The sequence below is a fragment of the Rutilus rutilus genome (genome assembly GCF_951802725.1).
Source record: "Rutilus rutilus genome assembly, chromosome: 15".
Taxonomy (NCBI): Eukaryota; Metazoa; Chordata; class Actinopteri; order Cypriniformes; family Leuciscidae; genus Rutilus; species Rutilus rutilus.
Genome location: NC_140220.1, coordinates 34,794,816 through 34,806,908, shown reverse-complemented (window position 1 = coordinate 34,806,908; position 12,093 = coordinate 34,794,816). Strand labels below are relative to the sequence as shown.

At 43.0% G+C, this 12,093-nt stretch overlaps 1 protein-coding gene across 3 annotated transcripts in view; it reads right to left on the bottom strand.

Moving 5' to 3' along the window:
• Window positions 1-2,678: 2,678 nt before the first annotated feature.
• kcnk2b (potassium channel, subfamily K, member 2b) overlaps window positions 2,679-12,093 on the bottom strand; it is a 41,554-nt gene continuing 32,139 nt past the window's right edge. For 2 of the 3 annotated variants that reach the window (XR_014629993.1, XR_014629994.1), the window contains exons 7-9: window positions 10,396-11,367; window positions 3,078-3,167; window positions 2,679-2,898 (exon numbers count right to left, since the gene is read on the bottom strand). Coding sequence is in view for 1 of the 3 variants with exons in the window: in XM_084432967.1 (XP_084289093.1) it covers window positions 11,041-11,367 (327 nt within the window). In the remaining 2 variants the exon portion in view is untranslated. Of the gene's footprint in view, window positions 2,899-3,077; window positions 3,168-10,202; window positions 11,368-12,093 lie in introns of those variants that run through there. The other variant, XM_084432967.1, reaches the window with a different exon arrangement.

Sequence of the window (12,093 nt, the reverse complement as noted above, 5' to 3'; positions counted from 1 at the left end):
CAATAATATTTTGTTTTAATATCGCGGCGACGTATGTGTGCTTACTGGGAACATTATAAAGACACCTGGACTCGGTCGAGACCTAAAGCCATATTTGGCAAGACCAGTGGCCGAGACCGAGACAAGTCCGAGTCCGAATTACAGCGAGTCCGAGACAAGTCCGAGACCATAGAAAAACGGTCTCGAGTCCAGACTCGAGTCCAAGACCGGACTCGAGTACTACAGCCCTAGTTTGAAGGTACGAAGTATCAGTACATGGTCCTACCCTTCGAGTGCTCCATAGCCAGTTGGGTCTTCAGGTCAACTGGGAAAGAGTAAACTCGCCCAACGAAGGAGGCAGACCTAGCCCTGGCTTTTTCTCTCTCCGTCCGTTCAAGTGTTTCAAAGTTTCCCAAGATGCCCGTGCCCACCTGGGCGGTGAGCTCCTCCTAAGCGAGGGTATTGCTCCCTCCTAGGCGTTGACACAGAGTGCCTCGCTGAACAGATGTTAAATAGAGTTGGGGGCTGGGCAAAACATATACACGTTCGCTAGAGAACTAGCCTATGTGTCGAACCGTTGCTTCCCGTGGGCTTCCTTCACATGAAGCCAGTTCACTGTAAGCATGGTTCGAAGTGTCGGCTTGCTGCGCCATTACCCTCCTATGGACTGGATACGTGTGCAGTTCTTGCTTCAGTGAGTTCCCCTTATTAGCCGAACCCTGACGAGTTCCTACATACCCTTCGGCAACAGACGTGGCGGAACGTCCGAAGCCAGATCTATCACTCGTATGCACTGGTGGAACCTGTGTTAGGCTGGGTCCATATGTTGTGATCCCTACCTCAATCCCATATGTGTATTCTTCCACGGTACGGCTCCCTGCGGCGAACCCACGTCTTACCTTGGCAGAGTCCGCTCTGCCGTCACTGTTCGGTTGACCCCCCCCGTTATAGGCTGGAGTCATCCCAGTGACATTCCATATGTTGTACTGCCGGTCATCCGCTCAGTCCATATGTGTATTCTCCACATGTCACCTCCCTTCGGGCAGGATGTGGTTTCCGCAGCGTCCCTTCCTTCCATTGATAGGGTACGCTTTCCCAGTGGTCCTGTGGAACAGCAGTTGACTTCCCTGGCCTAAGCCTTGCCCTTCTCCGCCTCAAAATTGCGGGGGTCAGGAGGCTTTTGTCCAGGCACTGGAAGGTGGCAGCTCTAGAGGCGCTTTCCATTGTAGATCCCATTCAGTCGACGTCGACTACGTTGAATGTGAACGACTCAAAGCGAACATCTCGGTTGTGTATGCAACCCTCATTCCCTGAAGGAGGGAACGGAGATGTAGTCCCTTAGCCACTATAGCTGGACCACCGCTGACTCTAGTGCATGCATCCACTTCCGTATTTATACCCGCGCCGTGGGGGCGGAGTGTGTGATGCGAATCACGCACGCCAATTGCATTGGCTAGTTCAATAGTACTCGAAGATGACAGGGTCCCTAGCGTGATCCCATTCAGTCGAAGTCGACTACGTCTCAATTCCCTCTTTCAGGGAACGAGAGTTGCATACGCAACCGAGACATTCCTAGCCATATCGGCCTAGAAAATTGCAACTTTTCATTTTCCGTCGGTCTAAGTACACGATGTAACTACAGAAGAGTAAAGTTTTAAATAGGAAAAATATTGAAACTCTTTGGTCATTTTTTTTGCGAGAGATGCTAACGGTCTAATCAGATTCAATTCGATCTATGCTAAGCTATGCTAAGAGTGCTACCGCCAGACCCGGAGATCTGCTGAATGGATTCGAAAACGGTAAAACTCAACTGTTTAACACCAGGGGAGTTGGAAAATGAGCTTATTTCCAAAAAAAAGTGGAGTGTTCCTTTAAAGATGAACGAGAAACAGCGAGTGCTCTTTGCCATCGCGGCTATTTATCTGCAGCAAAATGGCAAATGCTGGTCTATATGGGCTCACAAATCCATTCAGGTTCAGAGTCAGCATGGCGAGTACCACCGAATGTAAATGGAAACATGTCATAAATTATAGGACAGTTGCTGACCTCTAAAATGAGCTTCTCATTCATCTTGCCTCGGCACTGAAGAGCGATGGTCCGGATCACGTGCACTCCACTGACTATACACCTATTGGTTGTCGCTCCCGAAAGTCGCTCTTCATTTCCATAAAGTTGAACAGATCTCAACTTTGTCAAGTCACTGGACACACCCCATCCGGTTGCCAACGGTCGCTGTCGACAGAAATCGCCTCCTCTCCAATGAAATAATTCGTCTCGCTTTGTCGCTTGTAGTGTGAATGCAGCATAACAGCAATCGCACCAGGGTTCGTATTAATAAAACCAAACCAGCCAAGTGTGAACACACCCAAATATAATACTTTTCTATTATTATTTCAGGAGCTTGATGATCATCCTTATTTTTTGTTGTTGTCTAAGCAGAAACGAAACAGAATAGCATTTTAAGATTACAATCATATTGAAATCAGCATTTTGTTCAGCCAGGTAAATCTACCCTTTACAACAAGACCAAGGCATTTTAGTTAATTGCTTTCAAGAAAATGTACAGACATAAATAAATCAAAATTAATTTTAATACACCAATCCTGAATGCTTTCCGTTGTGAGTCTACGACAAGAGAAATACATTCTGTCTCTTTTCGAGAGCCTTTGACACCTTTGGAGTTCTGATTCATCTGAGGACACATTTCATCTATAAATAATCTTGTGTCTGATTTGTCTGTCATTCCATCAAGAGTGTCAAGTGGGTACGAGAAGGGCGAAATTTACAGTCATGGCTTGACAACTACAGTAGTCCTTGCAGTGATGCTGGTGGCTTAAAATTTGTCTCTGATCTCCATGGCAACTGTGCAATCTCTCCGTCTCAGCCCAGCGATCTGGATGTCAGAGGTTGCAGCGCTCGCTAAACAGAATAATACATTTACATTCAACTGAGCTGTAATGTGGCATCAACACAAAAATCATGTATTTTAAATATTTTGGTCTAATTGGATTGCATTGAATGATCATGGAAACAAATTCATTGCATTCAGTAAGTTCATTAACAGTAGTTGTGATGTTACAGGGCATTTTGGGTGGTACCTTGAGGTCTGATTGGTTTGGGTGGGGAAGGCTATTTGTGTCAGGATTGTGCATGTGACTTTCAGTCTGGGGCAGGAGAATCATTAGACACTGTATGAAGAGAATCAGAGATTGAATATTAAATGGCTACACGGAGACACCACCACTTAAATTCACAATAGTGGGAGATAAAACTGTAGGAGACATGCATACAAGACAGTGAGGTATATATAAGGATCACGTGACACTGAAGACTGGAGTAATGATGCTGAAAATTAAAATTAAAATGTTAATTTAATTTTAATTTTAAGAAATACATTTTAAAATACATTCAAATAGAAAAAGTTATTTTAGGATGTAATAATATTTAACAATATCGGTAGTGTATATGGACATATATGATGCACTTGTATCATTTTGTTTCAAAATGTGTCCTCTGATAATATAAAAACAGTCTCCATACTGGAGGGCCTTCTGTGAGCCTGTGAGGGTTGCCATGGGAAACAGTAATTAATTAACCATGAACTGAAGGCACCTGTTCCCAATTATACACTAAGCATCCTCTGAGAAAGGTGAGCATGTTCTCCCAATGAAATCTAAATACTCTTCTCATATCCTCCTTCATGTCTGCAGTGGAAAAGGTCAATGATTTGAGCTTGTCTAATCTGCATATGTTGAAGTTGCACAGACCCATCATGTTCATTAACCGTGGATCAGCTGTGAGTTGGGGATACTGTATGCATCAGCAAAAAATAAAATGGGTGTCTTGTATGCTATAATTGTGTCCTACATTATTTTCAACAGAATACATTGCTATATACAGTAAAGGGCTATTGTAGAACACCAAAGCAATGCTAAGTACAATGTTAGAAGGTTAGAAACCTGGAATGTCTTGAACGTTCACTTATTATGTCCCATATCACCCTTTTCTAGGTCCAAAAGCTCCTTCAGATCCCAAAAGCAAACAATAAACGCTGCTAATATACACTCATGGAAGGCAATGTCTTTTGTGACTGTCAAAACATTTGGTAACTAAACAGAATTTCAATACGTTTAGTGACAACATTTTACAATGTTTACATGGCACAATGACTGGTAGGCTACTGTATTTATTAGTGCTTGACACAAATTTCACAATTTCAATTCATAAGCTTATGATTTGATTCCGATCTTGATTCAATATCAGTTAATTCAGATAAATATCAGGTATAGTTCCTACATGTAAAATGTTCTCAAGAAAAAAAAAAAAATCTCAACTAATGCTGTAAACATACAGGGAGCCCTGTCAGCTGGTATTGTTATTAAATATTAAAATGACCAACTAGTTAAATTAATAACTAATAATAGTTATCTTAGACATGTAAATCTGCTTCCCTCTCAGTCGGTCACATTCGACACCACGCCGGACTGACCGAAGAATAGGAATGTCGCTAGAGAGGCCAATCTACTTCGAGTCTAACTAAACGAGTCAATGCACATTGGCATGCAATAGTTGCATTACTTGCATATTTGCTTTGTTCCTGCTTTAAATCTTCGAAGAGTGTCTTCTGAATCAGAGCCAGTTCTTCTACCCTTTCTGTTTGATCTTGGTGTTACGGCACTACAGCGGCAGTCCGGTTTCTCTCATTGAGCACTAAAAATCTGTTCTGACAGCTGGTGAGTGGTGCACTTTAACAGTGTGCTGAAAATCTGTTCTCACTGCTGGTGGGCGGTGCACTTTCAGAGAACGCTGAAAGGCTGTTCTCACAGCTGGTAAGTGAGCGTTTTCAACATCGACATCGTTGGACATCGATTGCTCTGATCGATTGCTCTTGTCTGCCTTGTTGCTCCTGCTGCTGCGTTGGCTTTTAAATCATTATTTACTATCATTCCTTGTTGTTTATACTGCTAAATATAACTTACTCAACATCACACATTAACCTGACATCGCTAGCTTCAATCTAAATCGTTATTACTAGCACAACACGCTAGTAATTCGCTAGCCTGTTAGCGTGCCATCCGTTCGCTCTTTATTTATTTTTTTCTCGCGTGTGCTCGCGCCTTTTACGAGTTCATCAAACAACTTAGGTGAGTAGGATCAGTCAACAAACACGGTGAGTCATGTTATTGTTACTTGCATCTCATGTAACATGTTTAGCATAGCCTTCTCTGTCAGCACAGGATTTACATGTGATAAATGCAGGGAGATAGTCAAGCTGACGGGGAAGATTTCAGAACTAGAGACACGCATCCAAACTTTAATAGAGGATAGTATACATGCAAGGGCTTTAGATACTGCTTTGGATGCGTCTAGCTTAGTGAACTCTGTACATTGTTCCTTTCCGGCTGTAGAGCCCGTGCAGCAGGGCAACTGGGTGACGGTGAGGTGCTGTAGTCGCGGGACAAAACACCGCTCTTCCATTCCGGTTACTACTTCAAATAGATTCTCCCCACTCAGTGAAACACCCACTGAGAATCCTGTTGAATGTGCCCTAGTTATTGCCGATTCTATTACACAGAACGTGAAAATAGAGACACCAACCACCATAGTCACATGTTTGCCGGGAGCCAGAGCACCTGACATCAAAGCAAATTTAAAAGTGCTGGCTAATGCTAATCGTAAATTCTCTAAGATTATTATTCACGTTGGCACTAATGATGTTCAACTCCGCCAGTCGGAGATCACTAAAATTAATGTTAAAGAGGTGTGTGAACTCGCAAGTACGATGTCAGGCACTGTAATTTGCTCTGGCCCCCTTCCTGTTCGCAGGAGTGATGAGATACTTAGTAGATTGTCCTCACTCATTGGCTGGTTGTCTAAGTGGTGTCCGCAAAATAATATAGAATTCATAGACAATTGGAAAAGTTTTTGAGGCAGACCTGACCTGTTGAAAAGAGATGGTATTCATCCCTCCTGGGATGGTGCTGCTCTTCTCTCTAGTAATATGGCACAATGTCTTAGAGCTCAAGCATAAATTGAGGCTCAGGTCAGGAAGCAGACAGACTGGCTAAACCGACCGTCGGCCAGCCGTCTCACGTCACCAAGGTCAGATAAATCCCATCACATAGAGCCTCTTTCACCTAGATATCATCATATAGAGACTGTGTCTGTTCCCCGAATTAGGACATACAAAAAACTTCCAAACCCATCTAAGGATACAAATTTGATTGATGTTCAACAAATAAAAAACTGATATAATACAAATGAGCAAATGATAAAGCTTGGGTTGCTGAATATTAGATCCCTTACTTCAAAAGCACTTATTGTTAATGATATGATTACAGACAGTAATCTAGATGTGCTGTGTTTGACAGAAACCTGGCTAAAACCAAACGATTACATTACTTTAAATGAGTCCAGCCCGCAAGATTAATGTTATAAACATGAACCTCGTCTGAAAGGCAAAGGGGGAGGTGTTGCTGTAATTTATAGTAATATTTTTCAGCACTTTAGACACAGTTGCTCCATTTCACTTAGAAGATTAAAGAAAATAGTCCAATGCCGTGGTACAACGAGCACACTCGGACCCTTAAGAGAGCAGCCAGAAAAATGTAGTGCAACTGGAAGAAAACAAAACTAGAGGTATTTTGCATTTCATGGAAAGAAAGCTTGATTGCATACAGAGAGGCCTTAAAAGCTGCTAGATCTGCTTATTTTTTCAACCCTATTAGAAGAAAATAAACAAAACCCTAGGTATTTATTTGAAACAGTGGCTAAACTAACGAAGGTTAGACGGCTGGTTTCTCGGGGTGGCTCGCGCTGGTTCTCAGCGTCCTGCCCCGGTTCGTTTCTTCCTGGAGGTGCATGAGGAGCTCATTAGGTCCTGGACGGCACCTTTTTATGGCACCTCGATGGTGGGGCGGCTAGAGGTTACGCACAGATTTCCCCAGTGTTCAGTTCAGTTCAGTTCAGTTCAATTTATTTGTCATTGTTACAGGATAACAACGAAATGTTGTTAGAGCAAAAACAGACAGACAGGCATATAGTTTTAAGTTGTTCACCCATTTGCCTTATCAATATATGTCCCCATGAATTGAATTACCCATGACTTTGTACCTAATTTAACTCCCCATAGAAAACCCCATAAAGTGCTATGTCCAGTAAAGTGCATGGTGCAATTGATAAATCAAATAGAGGTAAGGTTGTTGGAGTGTTTTTGCAGCAATGCAATGTCCAGGTCACAGGTATTGAGGGTGTATGGACAGAGACATTATGTCACAGAGGGATGTCCGATGAGGAATGGGGGGGTAGACTGCCCATTAAGCAGCCTGACTGCATGGGGGTAAAGACTGTTGGCCAGCCTGCTGGTTTTGGCCCTGATGGACCTATACCAGTGGAATGGGCCGTTGCTATGCAACTGTGCCCTAACTCTTCCTCACGGGGAAATCTGTGTCTCATTTCCCGAGCCTGTAAGCACTCGTCTGATTTAACGGGCAAGGCTTACTAGGCTTGTGGAGAAGCCACCTTACACGCTATGGTGTTGTTGCTAAGGCACAGGCACTGAAGGACCTGCACGAGGGTGGTCACGATCCAGAAGTTCAACAACAACTTCTTACCGCAGCAGACCTCGCACTTCGTGCGACGAAGGTTACGGCGCGATCTCTGGGTCGTGCGATGTCCACGCTAGAGGTCCAGGAATGCCATCTCTGGCTGTGTCTGGCCGACATGAGGGATGCCAACAAGGTCAGGTTTTTAAATTCCCCCGTATCCCAGACCGGCCTCTTCGGCGATGCAGTCGAGCCATCAAGCACATCCTGCCCCGGCTGACAGCTGCTGCTTCCACCTGACCGTTGGCCGCTGGACACCAGTCTGCTCGTCACCAAGTGTGCCCCCCTGCATCTGCCCCAGCTCCCGTGCCGCAGCAGCAGCCTCCATCCAAGCAGCACCATGGAGCCGGTCGCAGGAACGGCGTCCAGTCCGTCCAGGCCCCTTCCAAGCCTGGCAGCAAGTACAAGTCCAAGAGACTCTGAGACGGTCTACCCGGAGATGGAGGGGACAGCTCTTTGGGAGATGGTGACCGCACCACTCCCTCCCCCAGAGGAGGGCCGGGTGGAGAATCCTTTGTTTCATTTTGTTTTTGTTCCCAAATTCTCAATAAAATAGCAGTTTCCTATATCTCTGGATCCCAAGAGGGCATGTAGAGCAGTGGACAGTGCAGAACCGGACCACTCTCAATATCCTTTTCTATCGCCACCGGGCCGGTTCCCTGCGTTCCACCTTGCTGCTCCACTGCGTCTCGCTGGCTCATTCGGACCATCAGGCTCGGCTATGCGATTCAGTTCGCCCGCAGAAACGCATTTTCAAATGTATCCGTCCACAAGATTGGTTTGCAGCGATCGACCTGAAGGACTCGTACTTTCATGTCTCGATTCTCCCTCAACACATGCAATTTCTGCGCTTTGCATTCAAGGGTCGAGCACATCAGTACAAGGTCCTGCCCTTCGGGCTGACCCTGTCTCCCCGTGTCTTCACTAAAGTCACAGGGGTGGTCCTTGTTCCCATGAAAGAACGCGGCATTCGCATCCTCAACTATCTCGACGAGGCTCAGTATGGAGTTGGATTCGGTCGGACAGACAGCACGCCTCACATAGGAATGGGCTCAGTCGGTGCTGAACTGCTTGAATACGGTCACCGGCTCGGCTCCTCAGCAAAAACCTAAAGATGCGATGCACCTTCTGCTCATTATATACCCACGCTGCTAGGCAGAGCAGCTGATGCAAATATTGCATGCCAATGTGCATTGGCTCATTTAGTTACACTTGAACTATATTGGCCTCTCTAGCGAGATTCCTATTCGTCGGTCAGTCCGACATGGTGTCTCTGTTCCCTCCTTCAGGGAACAAGGGTTACATATGTAACTGAGATGTTTGTGTGCACAAATAATACGTTTCACAATGCCGCCTAAACATATTCGGTGATTGTCACGCAGGTGGGTATTATATACAGTGACCCTGTACGGGGAAAATGTGATTGGTACAGACTGGTTCAATTAAGAGGTTGCAGGTCTTCTTCATTGGTTTAAATAAAAATCATACAGTACCTTGTCAATATGTGCGTTCGACTTGCAGTGCTGCGCAAACCGAATGGCATATGACATCAAAATACAGCAAGAGTGACTCGAAAGCAAAGTATTCTTGATGTCATACACCCAACGGTATGTATAGCACGTTGGCTTTTTTATTTGACGTGAGATTTACTTGGGCAGCGTGAGAGTGTGAGTGTCTAACGCCAAATGCATGAGAGTTGGCAACCCTGCTCACGGTGTGCTGGAAAACCATGATCTAACCTTTATCTCCATACCGAAATCTCAGTTGGCCTGACAGTGATTTATTTTCTCTCAATCATAAAAAAGTGCTGGGAGTATAGTAACGCAGCACATTAAAAACAGGATTGGGGCAAACAAGCTGCGCTGCCACAACAAATACTTGCAGTGTTACACGCTTTGTTGATTATAATGGGAGCAATGTAGTTTTCTTCCATCACCATGCACCACTCTGTCTCAGTGTGAGAGTAAGTGGAGATTATTGTGCTTAGTGTAAAAGTTTGTCTTAATTAATTGTGTAAATAGTGGGTGGGGGGATTAGAGAATTCAACACACTGAAGAAGTCCCACGAGCCATAATGTCTGTTATATTATTCCCCTGTAAAATAAAATGATTTTTTAATTTTGAGTACGGATCACAGCTATATTCTTGAAGTAATTAAATAGATTAACACACAAAATCAGAATACAAGACATGAGACGAGAGAGCGTGGTGTAAATGACTCTGTGGAACCATAAAAATTATGGTGAAGTGCATAATTTTATTTTATTGTTATACTTCAGGGAAGTTAGTTCCCTGATCATCTATTAAAAAAAAACAAAAAAAACGTATTACACTCTGGCTGTTTTGGCCATTTTTGAAATGGAACAATACATGTGTTGTGACCCTTTTTAGAAAAGCTTAAAAGAATAGTTACCTTCAAAATGAAAATTCTGTCAACTTTTACTCACCCTCAAGTTATGTCAAGCCTGTATACATTTCTTTCTTCAAAATATCTTCTTTTGTGTTCAACAGAAGAATGTCGGTAACCAACCAGACAGTTGATGGACCCAAATGACTTCCATTGTAGATTGTACTATGGAAGTTAATGGGGTCGACAACTGTTTGGAAATTCCTACAAGTTTGAAACAACTTGAGGGTGAGTAAATGATGATAGAATTTTCATTTTGAAGTGAACAATTGCTTTAAGAATGTAAAAAAAAAAAGTCTCCCACTAGTAATGATGACATTGTGGTGGTGTTCATGTGTACTAATCTCATAAATACGATCATTTTGACATGACTGAGGGCAGGACTGTTATAATCACATTCACTTACCTTTTGACTGTGCCTCTGTGCATTTGGTCATGGACGGTTGGGAATGTTCAACTTATGATGTCAATGAATTTCCTCACTCCCTCGCTGCAGTGTATGCCTGCAGTTGGGACAGAGTAATACAAAAGACTTGTGTGATGTTGTGCCTTCATTATGTGCTGGGCTTTGCAGACATTGTCTTGGAGTGTGGTAGACTTGAGTGAGCTCTCTGTTTCCATTGCAGGTGCTCGGCTGCCTCATGCAGTGCCGGAATGCTGACATCCAGTAAATGCCACATAAATGCTGTCTATACTGACTATTCTTGCAGAAGAATGATAAAAAAATTATAAAAAAAAACCTTTCATGCATTTTAGAGCTATCCAAAAGGGGGGAGGGGGCACTCGTGAAGCATCTACAGTATATTAATATGTAACTTTAATCATATATATTACAAATAACTCATTATTTAATCAGAATACATGGCTATTTTTGCATGGACGTCAATGGAGCACAATGCTCTTTGTCCACACAATGGTGTCATTCTATTTTCTTTACATGCGATGTATGGTCTTGTCTTTGTCCTCTCATTTTTCCTTTTGTCTTATCCTTCCTTATAAATCCTATATGTTTTGCTCTCACAGTTTGTCGGTGAATGCCTTTAGTTCCAGTTCATTTTGTTTGTATTGTACTGATATCTCGATGGTCAGCGTAATCCGGGATGAGGCCGTTGAGGTATAAGCTTCCGCTTCGTACAAATGTGTAGGGATACAACTCTTCTCTCTGATCTCCGAGGTTAACTGAATGTGCACGTTTCCCTGGTGTCATCTGCTGATTGATGGGTGGGCTGAGGTTTATTTCAGCGGACAGCTTGCGGTTGACCGATGCAGCACGCTGGAATTTGTCGTAAATGTCGACACTAAGTCGCCGACGAGTCTCCTTAAACTCAGCGGACACGTTAGCAGTCCATTCAGCGGCATGAGCTCGAAACTCTCCTACCTATGACAAAAAGAACAAGATTAAAAGGTTACTGCGCCAAAAATAATGTCATGCCAGACCAGTATGTTTTTTTTCTTCTTCTTTTTTTCTGAAATACAAAAGGGGAATTTCTGAATATTTTTTATACAATACCTCTATTTCCATACTGACACAGTGTCAAGCTCCAAAAAGGACAACAACAAAATAAAACAACATATGCAAATATATACCAAGTCTTCTGAAAGCATGGTAGCTTTGTGTGAGAAACCGACAACAACTACATTCAGTAATTATATGCACATGTACAGTATATGGAATTTTTTTTAACTTTAGCTTAAAGCCAAATGCCATAGGTTCTCACATGCTTTAATCGAACACAATTTTAAATTTATAGAATGGAGAATGACATTTGAGAGCTGGACCGAAGGCTAATATTATCTGTCAGTAATGACTTAAATTACATTTTGGTCAGTTCTTTACACTAAGCTATCATATGACGTCAGAATAGTTAGTACATTAATTTAACTGTATGGATATTAATGATACATCTATGGCTATTTTATAGTGTTGGTTTGCCCTATTTAGGGCTTGACAGACATGCTGACTATGAACTGCCACTGGAAAAAAAGCAGTGCAAATATTTAAAAAAAAAATCTCCTTTTGTGTTGATGTACAAAAAACATCATATGGGTCTGGAACATTATGAGGGCGAATGATGAAAAGCAACGTGATATTTAATTTTGACAG